Here is a 23,716-nt window from a genome sequence, read left to right as displayed (position 1 = left end):
GTGTGTGCACTAATGCCCTGGGCTGTTCTTAATCCAGTCAAGTTGACACTGAAAACTAACCATCACAGCAGCAGCATACGGATTCCCTTTAATTCAAACACAGGGCTTAGCAAGATGCCAAAGACAGACAGACAAATTAATATGCTCAAGGTGGGGGTGGTGTGTGTGTGTGTGTGTGTGTGTGTGTGTGTGTGTGTGTAAGACCAAGAAAAAGAAACATGGTTGCTAACATTTTAACTTTTAAAGTTAAAATAGTACAAACTTTTGATTGAAAGAGAAAATCATCCCAACAGACAAAACCATGGATAACATACTTAAACTGAGAACAAATTCATAGCTTGCAAAATGTTGCATTTTTTAATTGGACAGAAAGGACCACAGTATGAATGCTCAAAGACAGTCCTGCAGCCACCCCTGCCACTAGAAGCCTCGCAGTGAGAGTCTGGGGTTTGAAGCAGGAGGCCTGACCCACTTAATGATTTTCTTATCTTGACAGCTCTCCCCTCTTTGAACCAGCTTCTTCTCTTGCAAAACAGTTTAATAATACTTGTCAACTCCTGAAATGCCAGGGTTTTGTGCTCACAGTGAATTCACTGACAGGTGTTACCAGAACAACTTATCAATTGCTTTTAACTTCTTGACAATGAGGTGGTTGTTACAGGTTCTCAAGAGATTATTTCAACCAAAGGGAGGGATGACCTGGTGATTGGTAGATGACAAGTCTTTCAACCAAAGAAGTCACACTAATACCTGCTTCGGCAAAAATCAGGAAACATGTTGCTTTTTGGCTTTGCATTGACCCTTTCTTCTGGTTGCAAGCTTTTGATTATTATAAGCTTCTATGATAAGAGATTGTACATTCGTTAATACCTAATTAAAATTCATACTAATTATTCCTGCTGCCTGTATTTTTCAACCATTTCTCTTCTCCTCAGCATTTGTGTATGTCACATTTAAAAGGTTAAGTGTAATTTCAAAATCAAGTTGTCACTTGCAAAAACATGAGTGAACTTAGAGGGCATTATGTTAAGTGAAATAAGCCAGGGATAGAGTGATCAATACCATATGATCTCATTTATTTGTGGAACCTAAAAGTTGAAATCACAGAAGTGCAGTAGAAAGGAAGTTACCAGAGGCCAGAGGAGAGAGGTGGGAGAGAGAACTGGTTGCAAAGCCACAGCTGGATAGGAGGAATAACTGCCTGTGTTCTACTCATGATACGGTGATGAGAGTGAAAATGAATATATTGTATACTTAAAAAGTTAGATGTTGAATATTCTTTACCATAAAACAATAAATGTTTGAGGTAACAGATATGTTAATACCCTGATAATTACAGAAGAACCACAGTATTGAAACATTGCACTATAATACATAAATATGTATTTTTATTAATAATTTAATATTCAAGTTAGTAACATGTATTTCTCTTTGTAAAAAGATCTTAATCTACTAATTAATATTGTATTCTGCTGGGCATGTTGGCACACACCTTTTATCCCAGCACTCAGAAGGCAGAGGCAGGTGGATCTCTGTGAGTCTGAGGCCAGCCTGGTGTATATAGTGAATTCCAGCACAGCTGGGGCTACACTGAGAGATGCTGTCTCAAAACAAAACAAACAAAACAAAATGTATTTTTTCTAATCTACACTTTCAGACATATATGAATAGATAATAATCCAAGCAGAGGTGGTCAGTCGTTTAGTGTTACATATTTGAGCTCAATTTAATTGGATAAATGTGGAAAGAGCTAGGTGATCAGAAGGACAATAAAGATGAATATGCTATGGTATTCTCCTAGGCCACCATTTGACAAATCTTATTTCATTCATGAATCTCTGGTCACATGTTACCTCCTCTTGCTATCTTACAAGATATCTGATCACATGTTACCTTATAATTGGATGGGCATGGTGGCTTATGTTAACTCAAAAATCTCTGATCATGTTACTTCCTGTTATCATGTTATCCTTGTCCAATTATAATTTTTTTAAGTATTATTCATTCTGACAAGAAACACTAAATTTCTGGATCAGATTTTTCATTTTCAGTTTTTGAGATAGGGTTACCGTGTAGCCCTGGCTGACCTGAAACTCACTATGCAGAGCAGGCTGGTCTTGAACTTTCAGCAATCCTCCTCCCTGTTTCCTGAGTGCTGGCTTAGATTACAGGTATGTATGATGGCAGGCTCAGAGACATTTGGATATGGTAGCCTTCCCTTACTTGTGGGATTTAAGTTTTCTCTCTCTCATTCTCTTCCCTTTCTCTGTCTCTTTCTTTAAAAACACATTCCTAAGTGACACTGTGGGGCAGGGTAGCCTAGAGTTCTCAATAGGCTGGGTGCAGCACTCAGTGAATAAGAACTCTTTCTTATTATTTTATTTACATGGATGTTCTGCCTCCATGTATGTCTGTGTGGGGGTATCAGATCCCCTGGAAGTGGAATTACAGACAGTTGTGACTGCCATGTGGGTGCTGGGATTTGAACCTGGGTCCTTTGGAAGAGCAGCCAGTACTCTTAATCACTGAGTCATCTCTCCAGCCAAAGTTTGTTTTCTTGAAGATTTATTTTTAATTTTAAGTGTGTGTGTGTGTGTGTGTGCCTATGTGGCTATGTGGGTGCTGGAACCCACAGAGGCCAGAAGAGCTTGGAAGGTCTTGGAGCTAGAGTTATAGTGGGTTCTGAGCTGCCCAAGATGGCTACTGGGCACTGAACTGAGGTCATCTATAAGAGCAGTAGTCTCTTAACCACTGAGCCATCTCCTTCTAGCTAAGTAAGACTAAGCTAGAAGAAAGACTTCCCTGCCCCTACCGGGTGCATGCAACTGTGACTAGCACCACGCCCAACACATATATACCATGCTTTTCCTATAATGGATACTTATTATAACATTTGATTTATAAATTGTGCACTGTGAGAGACTAACAATTACAAGTGCTGAAAGAGAACAATCATAACAAAATTCTGTAATAAAATGGCCATCACTACCATCATTGCATTTTGGTACATAAAGGTTGGCTGAACATAAGCACTTCTATGCAATGATAGTTTGCTAAATAAGAATGACATTAGGGAGGGAAGGGAGGAGGGAGCTACAGGGGTATACAAAGTGAATAAAGTGTAATAAATAAATAAATAAATAAATAAATAAATAAATAAAATGATTTACCAAAAAAAAAAAAGAATGACATTAAATTTTTGGTGGCCAAGTACTGCATATATAATGGATATGATGGTCAAAGGAATGCTTTATATATGTATGAATATGGATGTGAATAATTTCTTTTGACATTTTATACAAAGTCTCACCTTGTAGCGCAAGGTTGGCTTCTAGCTTACTGTGTGGTTTGGCTCGCCTAGAGCTTGTGGCCCTCCCACCCCTATTTACTGAGTGTTGGGATTATGCTGTGTGCCACCATATTTGGCCTCTGATTCTTACATAGATATAGAGGTCTATGTCAATAGTTTGTCTTTCAAGCACTTAGAGGTTTCATTTCAGGAGCTGACAAGGTGGCTTAGTGGGTAAAAGCACTCATTCTGCAAGCATGAAGACCCAGGTTTGAATCTTTAGCACCCACATAAAAAAATCAGTTTGCCTGTGCCTGTGACCTCAGCTTTGGATCATGGGGGCAGACATGCAGATCCTGAGAGCTCACTGGCCAGCCAGCCTAGCTGAAAAGGTGAACTTGCTGTTCAGTGAAAGACCCCATATCAAGGAAAGATGATGCAAAGTAGAAGATGTCTTATTTTGCCTCTGAATGCTCACACCCAGGCTCATACACTTGAACACACGTGTGCACATCTGGCCTCTGAACACCCACACCCAGGCTCATACACCTGAACACGCATGTGCACATCTGGCCTCTGAACGCTCATACCCAGGTTCATACACCTGAATGCACATGTGCACATCGGGCAAAATTTTAGCTATTATTTCTTCAAATATTTTCTGTATCTCTCCCACTCTCTCTTTTCTTTAGATGATAAGCACACTTATTTTAGATTGTTGTCTCCCAGGCATGAGAGGCTCTCTACCTTTCCCTTATCTACTCAGGTTAATAGTTTCCTTTCAATTATTGAACTTATTTATGACTCCTTTAACATCTGTGTTGATTCCAATATTTCTACTGTTGTCTTTTGATTGCCCTTTTTTCTTCTCTTGGTTATGGATCACATTTACTTGATTCTTGAGAAGTCTAATGATTTTTGATTAGATGCTAAGTTTTACAGATATTAGTTTATCTTAATTAACTTAATTTTTTTTCTCCAAAGGGTGTTGGACTGTTTTGCAGTTAAGTAAATTGTGGGTGAGTATGATCCTTTTAAGGCTGGTCACTGAAATCTGTTAGGATGGTTTTAAAGTAGTCTTTACTAGAGGGTGGATTTACCTGTTTAACTAGGCCGTGGCCCTGGTGTCTCAGTGACTGTTCCAAATGTTAAATAATGCTCTGGCTGAACAAAATTCAACAGTCTCCCACCCTTGTAAAATTTCTGGGAAATGATCAACTTATAGCAATCCAGGAGTTTCTGGCTTTGTTGTTTCTCTCTATACATGTCCATTTAGTGTTTGCAGTAGAGTCCATGGGACTTGAAAAACTTTCTTGATTAGCTCCTTCCTTTCCTGGTGTACTGTCCCACAAATCCTAGTTTTCTCAGTGCCCTCAAGCTAATAACTTTGTTTTCTAACCTCCCTGGTATTGTCATATTATGTATTCCTTCTAGTTTTGTATTCTATGGTGGGGTCAGGAATGTACTCCCAGGACCAACTGTGTTTGGTTCCATCTCCCGAGGTGCCTGCTTTCATTATCTGAGTGGGTTGTTTTCTGCTTATTGATGCTGAGAGGGTAGGTCTTGCAATAGTCATTACAAAACAGAGAGGAGTATTGGGGGTGAATAGTTTCCACCTTAAACTAAACTTACAGTGAAAGCTTGGATAGCAGATGCCACTGTACATAACAAGCAATACAGTGGCTAGGAAGGCAGGGAAAGTCTGCAGGGCAGTGGCCCAAGGAGAAAAGCAAACCAGTTATGAAAATTTCAAGATGGAACAGTAGTTATGAGATGGAGCCTTTTAATCTCAGTCTAGAAGTAATGAATAGAATAATGGGGACAAGAAGGACATACTGACTTCACTCTTCCAAGGTGGCATGGAACATTTGAATATATAATGTGCTGGGAAAGGAATACCTAAAAATAAAAAAATACTCCCCAATAGCAACATTTTTTTTGTCACGAGTGGGCGTATACGTGTGTGTGTGTGTGTGTGTGTGTGTGCACATGTGCGTGTGTGTGGTGTGTGTGAATGCATTATCTTCCTCTACGCCTTATTTAACCCAAGAACAGTCCTGGAGAAATAACAGAAGCTCAAATACGGAGGTAGGGAATGAACTAATTTTGTAACTAGAGGCTGTAAGAGGAAGAGAGCAAAGGAAATAAATGTGCATCTGGGAGTTAGGAAGTAAGGATTTGACAGCTACAGATGGCAAAAGGTTTCCATGAGGGTCCTATACAGTAAGAAGCTAAGATACAGAGAAAACAGAAAGGAGATTGGCAAGACACAAGTATTTCACAAAAGGCAAAGTTAATGATGTTACTTCTAAATTCACTGACAAGAAAAATTTTCTACATAACAATTATATATTTATATATAACTATATATAACGATTCACATATTATTATATATACATGATCTTATATAGTTGTTTAAATGACTGTGACACTTCTAGGTATATCATCAGAGTCAAGTCCGCTTACCATAGAGATATCTGAATACACATTTACTGCTATGCTATTTACAAGTTCCAAGTCAGGGTGTCATCTAGGTGCCTGCCAGTAAAAGAATGGATTAATATAATGTGACTTATATACACAAAAAAGTGTTTGCTCAACCCCAAAGAATATGTCAGTCTTAGGAAAGTAAATCAGGCTGGAGTTCGTCATGTTGAGTAAAATAAGCCAATCTCATGAAGACACGTGTACTTTGTTTTCTTTCACATGTAGAATCGGGGGGCATGATGGTAAAAGGGAGACTACTGTGGATGGATGGAGACAAAGGTAGGGAGGACAAGCAAAGGGCAAGTATGATGAAAGCACAACACACGCACTGTGGAAACAGTAGCGTACACAGTTAACTAAAACATAAGACAGTGACAAATAACTACAGAATCAATGCTTTATCTTCTATTTTGCCAATTAATTATAGTAAAAATTTAAATTCCAAAATGACTTCTGTCACCATATTATAATTATCTGGGCTACATCTTCCTGCCATCTGCTGGTGTAGTTGAAAGCAATAGGAGTGGATTTTTAATTTCATCCTTAACAAAATATAATTAGAAGGAGAAATCATGAGAAAAATAGTATATTTTAGAATTAATTATTAAATTTTCATTTATCTACTATTTCTGGTTTGGGGTGATCATGCTTTCCATTATTATAAATAATCAACTGATTACAGTATATTTGAAGTTAACAATATATTTGTAAGCAGGTTGGGTAGGCATTATGAATTATCAAGAAGTGATTATATCTAAAATTAACATCAAATATTTATAAAGTAGATAGAATGGTCATTGTCATCCCCTCTGTTTTCAGGGAGAAAATTAAAAATTTGGGAAAGTACTTCCTTATCAAAAACCCATAGTTGTCATAAGTGGCTAAACTAAATTTAAGTCAGGTCTTTCAATGCTAATGTTACAGCCTTTATGCGTTGTACTTTGACAACCAGCATTTAAAATTTTTTGATCATTAGACTAGATGTTCAGAATACAAATCGATGCCTAAGTAGCAATTACAGTGGAACACTGGGAGAAGCAGGCCCTATACTTATGAGGACCTATAGTTTCTCCTGTCTCATACTGCTTTGACTTTATAAATTCATGTCCTAGAGACAGTATCTATCCCTTCTCATAATAGTGCTTATTTCTAGAATTTTATTTTAATTTTAAATCTTTTTGCACAGCCTATTGTCTATGCCTGAACATTTTTTCCCCTGCTTCCGTGCTTTTGCTAAGGCAGTCATAGCCTTTCAAATTCATCTCATTATGGGCTCCCTCAGAAGTTCTGATGCAACAGTCCCCAGTGGGTTAGGTGCCTTGCCTCTGACCTCAACTATGAAGCTTCTTTCATGGCAGGTGCCACACTCACTTCTGAATCACTGCCAGCTAAGACTGTTCTTCTATATATCCTGCTTCAATAAACTTTTGTTGAAGCAATACATTAACTGCTGATACTGGCTCTTGAATGCTTATCATACTGCACCAAATAATTTTTTTTGAGACAGGGTTTCTCTGCGTAGTCTTGGCTATTTTGGACACACTTTGTAGACCAGGCTGGCCTCGAACTCACAGAGATCCACCTGCCTCCCAAGTGCTGGGACTAAAGGTGTGCGCTACTGTGCCCAGCTCTTTTTTTTAATGAACATCAATAATCATTTAAAAAATACCATGAAAATGCTTTCATTTCCTTTTACTAATAAGAATTAGAATTATAGGCATTGAAAAAAAAACATATTCATGGTTTCTTAAAAGATGGCAAAACTAGCATTTATTTGCTTATTTAATTTTTTTGGTTGTTGAGACAGGGTCTCACAGAGTGTACATAGGCTAAAAACTCTCTATGTAGCTAAGGATGACCCTCAATTCCTGATTCTTCTGCCTCTGCCTCCCAAGTGCTGGGATAACAAGTATGTGCCACCACATCCATCTCAGAGTTAGGATTTAGAATAAAGCTAGTATGATTGTATCCACAAATACATTTAAGGACCCTTGGACCTATTTATATTCCAGAGTTTTATTACTTTTTGAGTAATTTCTGGCCATTATACTTTATTTTTCAAGACTTAGCCTAAATATATAGTTTAAGGTAGTCTCACACTTGGGACCCTCTTGCCTGAGTCCCTTGAGCCATCATGACTGGCTTGTTAAACCTCCCATTTTGCCATTCACTCATGCTGACCCATGCTCCAGCCCTCACCTTACTTTTTATTTTTATTTTGAAATTGGGTCTCACCATGCTTCCCAGGCTGTCTGGCTTTAAAATTTAACTCTCTAACCCGGGAAGGCCTTTAACTTGCTGTCCTCCTGCCTTAGTTCACCTCCTGAGCTGCTTAGGTTATGGGTGTGAACCACAGTGGCTGCCTTCAGTTACACTTTTAAAGAATCTAAATGCTGAGGTGAAAAGTCAAATAATGATGGTTCTTTTCTACAGTTCAGAGAAAAAATGCAAATGGACAGAATACTCCAAGACATGTTTCTTTTAGAATCCTTGGGTGTACCACTTTTGTTTTTGTATAAATACAATCTATTAAAAGAGATCACTTAATTTCATGTGAAATACGAACACAGTTAACTTTATCTTAATATTCTGTTATTCCACAAAAATGACTTAGTTGTGCTATACAACTCTAATAAATTTGCCAAACGTTATTCCATAGAGCAGTTTATGTAAAAATGTTTGAAATGAATCTGACATTAAATATTTAATGTGGGTGGGTTAGGTAGCTTGCCATCTTTTAATATTTCTACAGTGCAGTTTATGTAAAAATGCCTGGAATGAATCTACATAGTAACATAATAAATGTGGCCTGATTATATTTGCTAGTACAAAGAGAAAAATCATAGTTATAAAAAATAAAAACAAATTTAGAAAAGACTAAACTCCGGGTATGTGCTGTTCATGGAACACATGTATTCATTAAGCTAAAAGCTGGAAAAGATATACCAGGCAAATATCAGTTGCAATAACTCTGGATATCAGCAAGAAAAGAAAGAAGATAGCTTAGGGCAGAGCAAAAGACAGTAACAACTCCAGAGTGAATATACTAATAAAATAGCATCAAATACATATATTTTAAAACCAAAATAAAAATGGCTATAGTTAGAAAGACAAATCCATCATATATATACATAATTTTAATATAATTCTTCAGTATATAAAGTTACAGCCTCATTAAGTTAGACTGGACTGGTGAACTTGTATGAAATACCACAGCTTCATACCTTTCAAGAGTCAGGATGAGAAGGGAGCCCATTTCTTTATGAATTACCCAATTTTATTCTATTGTAGCATCACAAAATGAGTGAAGACATGATGTGCAAGCATGTATTCCTTTACTCCACCCATGTTCACCAATTAGCTATCTTGAGCAAGGTGCTATGATATCCTAAGTACGAACAGGATTATTTTACTTTTATTTTAGATAGTACATACCATCTATCTTCTTTTGGCTTTAACATAAAACCAAAGAAATATTTATCTTTGAAGATAGCAAAATGAACTTTATTTTTCTCATTCATTTTTGAGACACGGTCTCACCCTGTACCTCTGGCTGGTTTGGAGCTCACAGAGACCTTTCTTTCTCTGCATCAAAAATGCTAGGATTAAAGGTGTGTACCACCAAGGCTTATTTTTATTTTTTAATGTTTTTGAGATAGCATCACTTGTTGCCTTGGTTTTCCTCTAACTTAAAATATACTTAAAACAGCTCGAACTCCTGTCTCTATCTCTCATGTGTTGGAATTACCACCACTTATAGGTATGTACCACCAAAGATGGCCCTAATGGACTTTAAAAGCTGAGATTTTTATAAGTCTTTGGTTGAAAATTCAGGTAACTGAAAATCATATCTTTATTTCTCACTTAAAAAATAAAAATTCTTAATCAGAATCATTCCCCCCAATACCGTCCTGACCAATGGTAAAAATCCACTGTAAAAAATATGTCCGTATATATAAATATACATAAAATATAATTTGTTCTTTGTTCTCCTAACTAGCTGGTTAGGAGACTGAAAAAGAAGCACCACTTAAAATAAACCCTTGAGTCTGAGGCCAGCCTGGACAACATAGTAAGACCTTATCTCAACACACACACACACACACACACACACACACACACACACACAGACACACACACACACACATTTTATATAGTACATTTAAGAAACTATTGTGAAAATTACTGTGTAATAGTACAGAATCGTATTTCAAGATTTTTTTTCCAACCACAAAAGGAGAAGCCAGGACCTAAGATGTGATGTGTTCGGGAAACAAACCAAAAACTAGACTAAAACAAAATATTCCAAACAAAAAGCCCCAGACCTAAAACAAAAACAAACAAAACCCTCAAGTTTTATTTAAACAACAAGCCAACCATATACAAAGATAATTTGTAGTTGACTTTGCTTCAAGTCAAGCTATCCACAGAATATATGAGAAATAAGACAAAGACATTGAAAAGTTTGAATGCTCAAGTGAAGACTTAAGATCTCAGTTATGGTCTTGCAAAATTTTCATGGACTCTTATATAATTAAAGAAAGTTTGTCCTCCAAGACCACAAAAGTGGAGAGTAAGATGATATTCAGTTCAGTAACGTTGATTAAGTATGATTAAGCATGGAAGGCTGCACTCTAATAATTTCAGATCAGCTTTGGGACTCTCCATCTTCAGCATCTTTCCCTGTGCTTCCAGAGAACCTACAGGTACTTGCTCCAGAGTTTGGATCATGGTTTACTAGCTGTAGCATCCCCAGTGTTTAGTATGTTCTTACTGTTTTAATATTATATTCAAACCATCAAAATACTGAAGCAAAATTCACTGGAGTTCACTTTGTTCTCCGCAGAGGTGGCAAGGGATGACAGATGGACAGTTTAGAAACAGCTTTTCCTCCTTTCCCCTTTTTTTTTTTTTTTTTTTGATAGGGTCTCATGTAGCCCTAGCAGGTCTTGAACTCTCCACATAGTTGAGGCTGGCCTTGAACTCCTGGTTTTCCTGCCTCCGCCTCTCAAGCGCTGGGATCACAGTTGTGTGCAGCTTCTTCTCATTTGGAATTTACTTTTTAAAGCATCTCTTTTCACTGGAGGTATTGAAATTAGCAAATTTCTCATGGATGATTTCTTTTGGCATTACAGAATACAAGCATCAGGAACATATTTAAAAATACTCATTTTAAAATATGCCCTACAACCTAAAAAGCAAACTTTTAAAACTAAAAGAGATCATGAAGATCATATTCCTCCAATATTGGGGATTGTCAGATAATTTTGGACTAACATTCCTCTGATTTTTCTTTACTGAAAAAATTTTTCTTTACTAAAATATTTTCCTCATCTAAATATAATTATATGCTTTAGTCCAATTCTGACTACAAAGCTGGCATCAAATGGAAATTTCTTCCAGCTTTCCCCTCACTTTCCCTGAAGCCTTTGATGCCACAGCACCAGGAGGGCAAGGGAAGGAGAGTGTTGCTTTGTAACTTTGCCTGAATAAATGTATGTACGCCAAGTACGCCTGGTGCCAGTGGAGGGCAGCAGAGGGCATTGGGCCCTCTGAAGCTGGAGTTACAGGCAGTTGTGAGCCGTCCAGTGTGGGTGCTGGGAACTGAACCTGGGTCCTTTGCAAGATCATGTACTCTTAATTGCTGAGTATTCTCTTTAGCTCATTTAAAAAAGATTTTTTCTTTTTTTAATTTTGTGTATATTTGTATATCTGGGTTTGTGCACGCACACGGCCTTGGATCCCCTGAAGCTGGAGGTACAGGTGGTTTGTGAGCTACCTAATGTGAGTGCTGGGAACTGAGCTTGAACTGAATTTACAAGAGCTTATGTACTTTTGCTGCCAGGTCTCCAGCCTCAGCAGTTGTTTTGTCTAAGTAGTCTAGGTTCACTGCTTCACTTATTCCAGAATTAAGCAACCATTTTATGATTTTCTAAGGATCAAAGTTACATGTTTGAGTGTTTTCTCTGAGGCTGCCCCTCCTCATTGGCAGCATGTAAAAAGACATCAGAGGTGTTAGCTGACATTGTTGTCAATTGCTATGGAAACCTGTATTAAACTGTCTCAGCATGTTTTTTTTTTTGGGGGGGAGGGAGGTACAGAGAGGCTGAAAGGGAGGCAGTAAATAAAATAAATGTATCCTCGAAGTACTGAAATGTCCCTGGAGTTCAGAGCTCAGTGATCTCATCCTGCCTCAGCTTTAAATATTATTTATACACCAATGACACATTTATAGATTTGTATCTCCAGACTAGACTTCTCTGAATGCCAAACGCCTTTATCTGCCCCTTTGACCCCTTCAGTCTAATAGGTCAGATGTGTAATGGGTACTCCAACCTTCACATGTCAACCCCGAGTTCCTGATACAATCTTCCCCATTCCTCCGCAAATGCCAATTTCCTCCTTGCAGCTGCAGCGCCACAAACTTGGAGTAATCTTGGCTTGTTACCCTCAACAAATCCTTTTAGTTCCACTCCTAAATATAATCAAAATTACCTGCTGTTTGCCACTTACAGTGCTACTAGGCTGTAGGTTATTGAGATCAACTTCAAATTTGTCTGTTTCTTAACTTTGCCTTCACTCTTGTCCACATTCTCTAGTAACCCTATTACAGTCTAAGTCAAGTGCCGCTCTTCCACTCAAATCTAATAGCTTTTTATCTATTCAGAGTATTAACCAATATTCTTTAATGACTCCTTGTGGACCCCTCAGCCCCCAATCTTTTTTTCTTCAGAAATGCCAGACTCCTTGTTAACCATTCAGGGCCTTTGCATATGCCGTTTCCTTTGACTGAAGTGTTTATGTATGGCTCCACTTCTTTTCATACTTTAGGTATTTAAAATCAGACTTCTCAGTGAAACTTTCTTTTGCTAAGGGTCTAAACTGAGTATTCCTATCCTCCCTTTTGTGATTTTCCTCTCTAGCATTTAACCTAGCATATTGTGCGATCGTTTATTTTTATTGATACTGTTTATCTCCTTCTGTAGCTTTATAAAGAAGAAATTTTTGTCTGAGTATCTTTCTACCTAGGGAAGAAACTGATATAGTGTAAATCCAATAAAAATTGGTTAAATGATTGAAAAGGATGTGTACTACATGTTGTTAAAGTATGATTTAATGAAGGTCTGTAGACTGAACATATGAAAAATGACCATGTGTTTTCATGGAACTTTGTCATCATCTCTTCTGATTTCTTTCTTTCTTTTTTTTTTTTTCTTTTAACATGGCATCTTTTTAAAGATAGGGTTTCCTGTAGCCCAGACTAGCCTTTAAGCTCCATGTGTGGCTGAGGAGGATCTTCAAGTCCTCATTCTTTCCCTCCCACTTCCAAGTGCTGGATTACAAGTGTGTGTCAGCAGGCCTGATGCAACATGAACGCCTAGACAGGAGTGTTTGAGAAGAAAGGATAATAGTAAATACAGATGGGTATTAAACAACATCAGCTGGATGAGCTAATGAGTTTTAAAAATTATTACTACACGTAGAGAATGAAAATTAAAGATAAAAAAAACCTTATTGATTGAATTAGTGTGTTTGGAACACAGTAATATATAAAGTAAAGTTGGATTTGGAAGACTTCCAAAAAGGCTTAGTGAAGCGTTTTATTTCTAACCTGATTCTATGGTACAGGCATGATGTTTAGGCTGGCTATAGTTAAATGCAGGAATAAAATGAGAGTAATGGAGATACTATTTTTATAACCTAAGATCTTTAGTTATTATTCCTTATCAGTGTTCAAAATAACAGTGAATACAGAGACTGTAAATTTCCACAAGGAAATATTATCACCCTCTTAGAGGCAGAAAGATAAATCTGAGAGACCTGGGCTCCAGCCTTCTTATGCCTCTAACTTATGGCTGTGTGATCAGGAGTGAGCTATTTAAGCTGTTGGTCACTTCATCTGTAAATGTGAGTGAGGATGGACTACAAAGATACAAAGATTCCCTGCTATTATATGTTATTTGTGCTTATATACAATGTGGGTAACATGTTCTCAAAAGATGTTCATACTCTAATCTCTACAACTTAGAAATATATTGTATACTGCAAGGGACAATTACAGTAGTGAATGAGCCAGTAAGATACCTTAAAGGAAGGAGATTATCTTGGACTCAATGTAATCTTACTATGCTCTTATAGTACACATAGAGTAAGAGTCAAATGGATGTCATGTGAGAAAGACTCAATCAACCACCTTTGGTGATGAAGACAAAGGGACCCTGACAAAACAGGTAATAGAGAAGCTACAAAGTTAAGAAAACAAATCTTTCCCTACATCCCCCAGAAAGGAGCCTCACCTTACTGACTTCTTGATTTTAGTTCAGTGAGTGCTAAGCCGGACGTATGACCTCCAGATACTACAACCTCAATTAAATCTATGGCAAATTGTTTCAGCAGTAACAGGAAATTAACACAACCATGACACACATATAACAAACAGAGCCAGACCCAATTTTATGTAAGGTTTTGAATAAAAATTAGATATTTTGTAGGCATTAAAATAAACAGATCATTAACACTTCTTAGAAAAATCTGTGGAAATTAGTAGTTTAGGGGAATATTTTTATTGCTGAATCATTATGAAAGATAGAAACTCAGATATTTTATAAAGAAAATGGCAAGAGAAATTAGGACATTGACCTGTAGTGTTAAGTTTCTAGGCCTTGGCTTATTATCTATTAAACTGAGGGGCTACGTTCAATAGCCTCTAAAATTGCTCTACCTCTGAAATAAGATTTTAAACTCTGATATCATAAAATTAGCCTTCACCCTCATACCCTAAAATGTGAAGAATAACCACTTCAGACGGCACTATCCCATCTGCAGTATTTGATGGTCGGCTTCACAGGGGCTGGCCCACGACTTTGCACATGCTGAGAATACACCTATCACTGAGTAACAATCACTCAACTTTCTATGTTTTAATGGAACTATTTCTGAAGTTGAACATACTCCCTATTTTTATATTGAATGAACAGCACACTTTATCCCTCCTTGAAGAACCACCACTGGGAACATCAGTCGATTAGGATGGACTAGGGGTCTAGAGGCAGAGGTCTGTCTGCAGGCTTTCTGTATGAGTTGGGAGACAGGAATGATTTCTCACATTTCTAAAAGGTTGCTTAAAAAAAATGGGACCCAGACTACATATCACTTACCAAACTTAACATATTTACTATCTGGAGCTATAAGAAAAGCTATGACTTTTCCTCTAGAAAAAGGTGCACAAGCCTCCTCATCAGATGTCTCCAACTATATTGTCTGTCACTAAAGACATCATGCCTATGTTGGCATAACTGATGACAAAATAGCTGCTGAGATATTTCTAAAAAAGTACGATTTAAAATTTAGAGACATACTTGGTGCTGTAGGCCTGAAATCCCCTGCTACAGCGGAGTAGCAAGGCCAAGTGCCTGAGCTACATCATACAAGTCCAGCATGGGGAACTTAAGTGAGAATCTGCCGCAAAATAATAAAATTAAAGGTTATTAGTGTAGTTCGGTGGTAAAGGGACCACTTAGCATGCAAGAGACCTGAGTTCAAGCTCCAGCACCACACATAAAATTATGTAAAATTAAATTCTTTGTAGTTCTTCTGTTATTGATACATTTTTTTTAATTGATACATTTTTTTCAATGTTTAGGTAAGCAATGCCTTTAGAAATGTGAGGACTGGAGTTATAGGTGGTTGTGATCCAGTACCCTTACTGCTGAGCCATCTCTCTAGTCCCTGCAACGTACTGAGGTTTTTGCCGATTCTAGTCTCCTATCTATGTATCTATCTGTGTGCGTATGTGTGTGTCACACATGTGGAAGAAATCAGGGAACTGGAAAGAGTCAGTTTTTGTCCTTCCACTAGTGGGCTCCAGGGTCATCAGGCTTAACACAAAGCACTTTACCTAATAAGGCATCTTGATGACTCTCATAACAACTTATAAGTGTTTTAAGGAAGATTAAGTTTGATATATGAAGACATTGGAGCTGTTTTTAAAGTAGATATAGGTAATCTGGTGAAAGGACTTGGTAGCTTTGATTACCCCAAAGCCTTAGTTCCAGGTTCCGTTATCTTTTGGGAATGGGTTTAGGGACCGATGAGGTCTTAATCTTAGTAGACTTAATAATTTGAAAGATGATATTAAGTTGCACTGAATCAGAACTATGATCATTAACATAAATAGAATTAGAGTGGTATGAAGTTTTTGGAATATCTGAATCTACCACATATATTACTTTTTATGCTTGAAAAGACGTTTTTATAAAAAGAAACAAAAGGCAAATTAGAAGGATCTCTCCTACAACCTCTCTGACCTAACTCAACTATTCTCCTTTAGCATATTTTTCATCACTATTTGATCAGTATTTTTAGTGGTTGTAATTTAAAAAAAAAACAAACTCACTCTTGGGTTCCCCACAAATTTTGAACCATGGTTACATTTCTGCATAAAAGTAAACTGTAAATATTAAACACTGCAGAAATGCCAAGAATGGATTGAGTTAAGGGGTGGGTGTCTTTCTGCCTTCTTTTACGTGTTCAATCCAGCAATACCTAGTTGCGTCTGGCTGATGGCTGTTCTCACAACCCTGTGAGATAGGGACGTTTTCAGAAGTTAAAGTGTCATGGGGCAGCTGGCCAAGGAAACAAGTGTGTTTGGGGACACCCTGGGAAGGGAGGGGGGTTGTCTTCAGAAGTATCAAAGCTTTCATTTAGCGAAGCCGCGTCCCTTCCCCTGTCATTGGCCTCCACAGACTTGAACTTTGCCTTTTCCAACTCAGAACCTTACAGCAAAGCTCCATGGTGGGTGCCCACAGACCCGAGGCCCGGGCCCCCACCATGTGGCTCGCCCTCCCGAGACCCTGCGCGGCGGCCCCGCACTAACCTGACCAGGTCGGTCATACAGGAGCCCACTACCACCACCGCTGCCGCCACCTCCTCATGCCAGGGCCTCCCGGGCTCCCCAGACGCCGCCGCCATTACTAATCCTCGCTCTACCTCACCCGGGGCGCTGCCCTTTGCCCTCTGCCTGACCCCGTAACCAGAGACGCCTCTCCGTCCTCCCTAGCGACGCGGCCGTGCCGCACGCCGGTGCGAGGCGCCCACCCGAATGCCCGAAACGTCCCCGGCTGGTCCGGTTCCTCTAGGACCCGCGTCTCCGCCCCGCCTCACGGCACAGGGCCCAGCCGCCACGGCGAGAGTCGGCGCGGCTCGCCAAGGGGGCGGCGGGAGCGCCGGGGAAGCTTCAGGCGCTCCCCGGCCGCCTCCCTCAGCTTCCGGCTGGGCTCGGCGCGGGGTCGCGCACGCCCGCCCGGCTCCGGAGGGGGCGGGACGTCCGGGGGAGCGCGCACGCATCCGGCCCGCGGTTCGCGCGCAGGTCGGTGCGTCGGTCGGGGGCGCGCTCGGGTAACCTGTACCCCGTCCAGTCGCCGGTTACTGATCGGACTGAGTTCCAGGTACCTGGACCCGGGCTGGTGCGGGGAGGTTGGATCTCAGTCGCACAGGTGGCGCAGAGAGCCATGTTTGAGTTTGGCCAGAGAGCTAGCCTCTTCACGAGAAGGCCCGCGTTCCAGAGATGCCCCGCTCGCCCCCCAGCACGCGGATCCCCTCCACTGCGAGCCCCCAAGACCCGAGGCTTTTCTCTTTCTCCATGTATCTTGCTCACTCCTGGTCCCTGATGAAGCCCACCTCTTCTGCGCTTGATAAGGGGCATCATACAATTTGGGAGAAAGGGTTGTATCCTTTTAGATTTTCCTCAGAATGGGTGGCCATTCTTTGGACCTGAACCAAATCGCTCTCCCCGCCCCTCCCCGATGTTGCGCAGTGGAGAAATTGCTTCCCCACTGTAACTTCCCTTGTGCGCCATATGACGTGGACATGATGCAGCAGGAGGCCACCCCCTTTCCGTTCCATGACGTCAACGGGGCACATGTTTCCGTGTTTGTCATCCTCTTCTAATTGCAAGAGCCTGGATGGTGCTTTATACGTCTTTGTATTCCCCAGACAGACAGCCCACTAAAAGACCTCAAGTCACCTTATCTTGCGGCAGCAGATTTTTATAAAAATTATATATTGGCATTTTCATACTAATACGTCAAAATCAGGAAATACAAATTGGAAAACAAGCATTCAAGGGAGTCCGGCCACCAAAAATTCCTGCCTCTTTGGGATCTGTTGTAATGGTGCCATATGTAAAGGAGGAGTGTGTGTGTGTGTGTGTGTGTTTGTTTCCATCCTTGTTTCCATCCCTGCATATTGTACCAAAGGACCATCACTTTTTGGCTCTTCAAGTTTCTGAATTGGGGATCAGTATAGTTTTCCTCTTGTTAGAGAAATCACACTTAACGACTGAAACATCTTAAAGCTCACAAAACCTTGCACTGTCAAAAAATGGTGTTATAACTGTTCTGGGAGAAAGACAGAAATCCACTCCCTCAGGTGTGATCCTACAGTCTTGACAGTTGCTGAAGTGGAGTGGGTTTTCATAATCACTGGTGTGGCTTGGAATCAATAGTAGGTTTGTTTCTTTTGGCATTGAACTAGTGAATCATTCAGACTAGCATCAACACTGGGTCACCAGTAGCCTAGTCGGTTTCTAGCTGTCAAGCAGTCATGTGTATAATGTGTAGAAGTTGATGACTTTGTCTTCATATTTAACAAGGTGTATGCTTTAAAAATTCACCTTGATGCTCCCCCCCCATGGCAAATGTGATTAATGCTTGAGAGGAAAACAGGAGTAGTGGGCTTTGAGAGAGATCTGGATTCTAATCCTTCTGTTTGTGTGTGTATGTGACAAAAATAACTTGGTCTTGCTGGCCTTTAGTTTTTGTACTTATGAAATGGAAACAGCGTTCATTAAGAAACTACTGTGGGAGGACTGGATGGTTGTACACAGAGAGGTGAGTAATAGAGAGCTCATGTGTGATGTTTAGAATGTGCTAGTTTTGTTTCTCTTTCTTAGAGAAATTTGAGGTAAAATAGTAAGTACTGTGAGGAAAAAAAAAAAGGAAATTTTTTTGTCATAGAGGTGCTTCTGCTTGCTTCTACCAGATGACTATTTGTATGTTAAGAATGCGAAATAAATAAGCATCCCCCCTCAGGAACTGTGATATTGGTGGGCAGAAATCAGAAGGACTGCAGAGTTTAGAAAAGTATTTAGGTGGTGCAAGGCTGTAATCCTAGCACTCAGGGAAACAGAAGCAGGAGGCTCTCTCTGAGTTCAAGGCCAGCCCGGTTTACACAGCAAGTCCAGGACAGCCCAGGGTTATTACACAGAGAAACTCCGTTTCAAAAACAAACAAACAAACAAACAAACAAACAAACAAACAAAAGTCTTTAAAGTGATAGTATGGGTTATTATACTGTTCAAAAACAGTTACCCACGTCACCTTGAAAATGGGAATTAGAAACCTGCCTTATACCAGGTTGTGAACAGTAATGGTAGCAGTGCTATCAAATATGAGGGATATTTTATGAGAGATACTACAGCAAAGGAAACATTTGCTCATATTAGATATATTAGATTGTTATGGGGAAGTCATCTTCCAGGAGTTGAAAGAGAATCATTTGCATATAGGATAAAGCTTAACCACTTCTGAAGTACTTCTGGATGGCATCTTGGTGGTCACCATGGTATTTTTTTGTTTTGAAAGATCTCCATAGTCATCCCTTTATTATGACCTAAAATGATAAAACAGGTATTCAGTTTAGCAAAGCTTGTAAATCCTTACGTGGCACAGTGTGTAGAAACCAGAACCAGAACAGCAGATACTCATGATTGTCACTGGATGGAAATTAATTTGCTTTCAATGTGGGATTAACCTTTCAGATCGTGAAAGACAATGATCATTTGAATTGACTTATTCACCTCTAAAGTAGCAGCTTTCATTTAGAAGTCTATTAGGAATTCATGCACTCTCTCCTCCAGCGCCATGAATATCCAAGTAATGTAGATGAGATTTATTGCTTTTGTATTAGCAAGTGTAAAGACTTTGTAGTGCCTGAAAAAATCAACGACTGAAAAGACTCAATTAGTCCTTGTTGCTTAATATCTGGACAGGTCTATGTTTTTATAATTTAAGTGTTAAGTACATTTTTTTCCTAAGCTTCTGCTATGTTTAATCCTCTATCATTTGTGTGTACATATGTGTGTGCATGGTATGTGTGTGTGTAGTCTGTATGCCTGTGTATGTGCATTTATTTACCTTGGTGTGTGTATGTGGTAATAGAGGTCAGTGTTGGGGATCTTCCTCGACCAGTCTTTTCCTTAGGTCTACATGGTCTCTCACTGACATTGCTCGGACCTTACCATTTTGGCTAGATTGGCTGGCCAGTGAGCCCAGGGAATCTGCTGTGCTGCAACCCCCTGGTCCTGGCGTTCTAGATCTGTGCTGCTGGGTCTGGCATTTTCCAACCTGCTGGGGGGTCTGAAGTTAGGCACGCTCAGGCATGCTCAGCAGGCACTTTACTCACTGAAATCTTTCCTCAGTACCACCCCACCCACCTTATCAGTTTTTGAGGGTATATTATATTCTCTCCATCCCTAAATTTTTCTTCAGATTTGCTCCTCATATTTCATTTATTTAAAGTTATTTTAAAATTTAATTTTATTAAATCTATTACTTGAGGCTTTATTCTGAGCATTGGGTATAGACCAGGCCAGTATTCATGGTCCTGGGAAGTATTTAATAAAGTTTGCTTCAAATGTGGCTCAAAAATGTATATTATTTGAATTTTCCATTTTCTTTATTATTAAAATGTTCATGAATACTGAGTGTACGTCAAATGCATTTGGTAAATGTGAGAATTTCCAGTGTAGTCTTTGTTGGGGAGAGTTCACATATGCAGGTAATTATAATCCACCGTGGAAGGACTTAGTAAGAAAGATGTATCAGCTGGGCATGGCGGTGCACAGCTTTAATCCCAGCACTGGGGAGGTAGAGGCAGGTGGACCTCTGTGAGTTTGAGGCCAGCCTGGTCTACAAAGTGAGTCCAGGACAGCAAGGGCTACACAGAGACCCCTCCCCGCAACAACAAAAGATATGTCAGCCGTAAATGATTTCTAGTAAGTGACAATTGGCTGTGTTTGCTTTAGAGTTTTGTGTGTTTTCACCAATCAAGCTCTTTGTCCTTGTGGGGACTCAGGTGGAGGGGCTCCTGACTCAGTGATGTGTGTTCTGTGTGTTATGGGGACAGGGCTGTTACCAAAGTGTCTTTGACTCAACCAAATTAGAAGAGCCAGTTGCAACTTGGAGTGTTACTTGGAGTGGTGCAGCTTAAGGAGACTGAGCTAGTGTGGGACCGTCTTTGGAAAGGAGGAGGCAATTTGTATTTCAAGGATTCCTTTCATTCCTGAAAAGCGTGGAACAGCCTATGCCCTGAGCATCTGAGCAGCAGGTATCTGGCTTCTCCTGGAAGACTAATGGAAGAGGTTTTACTTCATAAAGCATTTGCTCATACAGGAGAAAATTCTGAGCACCATGCTAGCTTGCAGGAAGCTTGTTATATCTACCTCTGTGATTTTTGTGTGTGTGTGTGTGTGTGTGTGTGTGTGTGAGAACTGATCACCTTTCTTTTTTTCTGCTTTCAGTGGTGACTCATAAATCAAGTTAAAATGTCTCCAGAAATTGCTTTGAACCGAATTTCTCCAATGCTGTCCCCATTCATATCTAGTGTGGTCCGAAATGGAAAGGTGGGACTGGATGCTACAAACTGCTTGAGAATAACGGACCTGAAGTCTGGGTATGTACCAGAACTAAGTCAACTTTTACCTCTCAAGAAACTTTTCTTACCAGATTCATGAAAAGTGACCGTCACAGAAAGCTTTCAAGTCATGATCTCATCACCCACTGATATGTGTGTGTGTGTGTCTGAGAGAGAGAGAGAGAGACTGTACATGCTGAGGATTGAATGCAAGGCTTCATACATGCTAGACAAGAACTTGACTACAGAGTCACATTCTAGTCCCCAACTGATTTGCTTTTGTTTAATTCTTAACCTTTTATGCTTCTTGTTTCATAAGTGTGTGTATCCACAAGTGGGCATTATGGTCTCTCTCTTTCTTTCTTTCTTTCTTTCTTTCTTTCTTTCTTTCTTTCTTTCTTTCTCTCCCTCCCTCTCTCTCTCTCTCTCTTTCTCTCTTTCTCTCTCTCTTTCATTTTTTAAAAGTTACTTATTATGTATACAATGTTCTGTCTGCACGTACACCTGAAGTCCAGAAGAGGGCATCAGATCTCATTATAGGTGGTGGGGAGCCACCATGTGGTTGCTGGGAATTGAACTCAGGACTGCTGGAAGAGCAGCCAGTGCCATCTCTCCAGCCCTGGTCCATTTATTTCTAATGGGAATGCTCATGTACTTTTTTTTTTTTTCTTGGCTTATCTCTTTGTGACTAAGGTGCTATGTGGATTTTAGCACGTATGTTTTCCTTTATTGGCTCACTCTCTTGTTTACTGCAATCTAACATACACTGTAAGATTTGGATTTAGAGATGCTGTGTCTGACATCATTTGATGATCTCCCTTAATACAAAAATTACAATAGCTAACCAAAATGAGTCATTCTTCACAGTGGGGCTGAAACATTTAGTCTCAGACCTAAATATGTTGTGTCAAAAACAAAACAAAACACAACAAAAAACCCCAAATGAACCAAAGTTTAAAAACTAATTAAGGAAAAGGAGGTGAAAAGAACTTGTGTTACATTTTATTTCTAAATAAAATTAGTTCTATAGAAAAGATAGAAAAATACTTTAGGAAATTGCAGTAGTAATCTTGTTTTTAACTTGACAGACCTAGCAAGAGGGACCTTCACTTGAGGAATTGCCTCTATCAAATTGGCCTGTGGGTGTGTCTGTAGGGCATTTGCATCATTGCTAAATGATGGAGGAAGAGGGCTCAATCCATTGTGGGTGGTGTTGTCCTTAGGCATTTGAGCATGGGCTGTATTTAGCTGAGCAATGTCCTGGGGGAGCAAGCCAGTAAGAGGCATGGGTCCAAGGTCTGTGTCTCAGTCCTTACCTCTGGGTCTCAGCTGCAGCTTCTGTCGTGATGTCCTCGATGCTGTGAGGTGTAATGGACCTTCCCTTATATGTTGTTTTTGGTCAGGGTTTTATCACAGCATCAGAGAAGCAAAGTAGGACAGAAATTAACATTGTTTTAACATTATTAATCCTTCTATAGTTCTTATTTGAGATTTGCTGTTTTCCTCTTTCATGTACAAGAGTAATCCAGAACACAAACTGTAGTTAGTCATTAAGCGTCCTCAGTTTCCCCAGCCTGTCTTCAGTCTTTCTTTGTTGTGAATGACCTTGGCATTCTTAAAGATTCCTGGCTAGATACTTCGTGCTATGTCCCTCTCTCTGAGTTTGTTAGATGCCTTCCTTTCCTTTGAATGAGAACTATGTCTGCTTTCCCAGGGGCGCTGCAGCAGGGTATCAGATGGTTGACTATATGATGTCCATATGTCCTTTTATGTGATCCTCATGCCTCAGCTTCCTGAGTCCTGGGATAACAGCCACCACAGCCACTCAGCCACGCAATCAGGAGGTGAAATCTGAACACTGCAGTGCTGCTACTTGTTGTTGACATGTTAGAAACATTCTATGCATTTTAAACATATGATCTTTCCAATTTTTGGTATGTTTATTGAGGTGCAACCTCTTTGGAAGTCAGGAAGCAAATATCTATCACTACTTGTTTTTGTTGCTTATTTGTTCCCAGCTTTTGTCGTTGGGGGGTCTGTCCAGTGGCTTTCTGATGTTTTGACATATCCTTGTTAGTTTTTCCTCAATTTTCCTCCTTGCTTTTGCTGGGCGCAGTGGTGCATGTTTGTGATCCCATCACTCAGGGTGGCAAACACAAGTGGATCTCTGTGAGTTTGAGGCCAGCCTAGTCTGCAAAGCAAGTCCAGAACAACCAGCTACACCGAGAAACCCTGTCTTGAAAAAAA

At 39.7% G+C, this 23,716-nt stretch overlaps 2 protein-coding genes across 4 annotated transcripts in view; one reads left to right on the top strand and one right to left on the bottom strand.

The window, feature by feature from the left end:
* Rbks (ribokinase) overlaps positions 1-16,803 on the bottom strand; it is an 88,932-nt gene extending 72,129 nt beyond the window's left edge. For 2 of the 3 annotated variants that reach the window (XM_060364772.1, XM_060364786.1), the window contains exon 1: positions 16,653-16,803. In XM_060364772.1, coding sequence (XP_060220755.1) covers positions 16,653-16,747 — 95 coding nt within the window. In that variant the 5' untranslated portion in view covers positions 16,748-16,803. The remainder of the gene's footprint in view (positions 1-16,652) is intronic. The other variant, XM_021635445.2, reaches the window with a different exon arrangement.
* A 287-nt stretch (positions 16,804-17,090) lies between these two features.
* The window catches only part of Babam2 (BRISC and BRCA1 A complex member 2), a 388,471-nt gene continuing 381,845 nt past the window's right edge, over positions 17,091-23,716 (top strand). The window contains exons 1-2 of the mRNA XM_060364766.1: positions 17,091-17,223; positions 21,357-21,508. Of these exons, the coding sequence (XP_060220749.1) occupies positions 21,381-21,508 (128 nt within the window). The 5' untranslated portion in view covers positions 17,091-17,223; positions 21,357-21,380. The remainder of the gene's footprint in view (positions 17,224-21,356; positions 21,509-23,716) is intronic.

Source organism: Meriones unguiculatus, chromosome 1, assembly GCF_030254825.1.
Source record: "Meriones unguiculatus strain TT.TT164.6M chromosome 1, Bangor_MerUng_6.1, whole genome shotgun sequence".
Classification (NCBI taxonomy): Eukaryota; Metazoa; Chordata; class Mammalia; order Rodentia; family Muridae; genus Meriones; species Meriones unguiculatus.
Note: the sequence above shows the minus strand (reverse complement) of the source record. Positions and strands in the feature narration are given on the sequence as shown.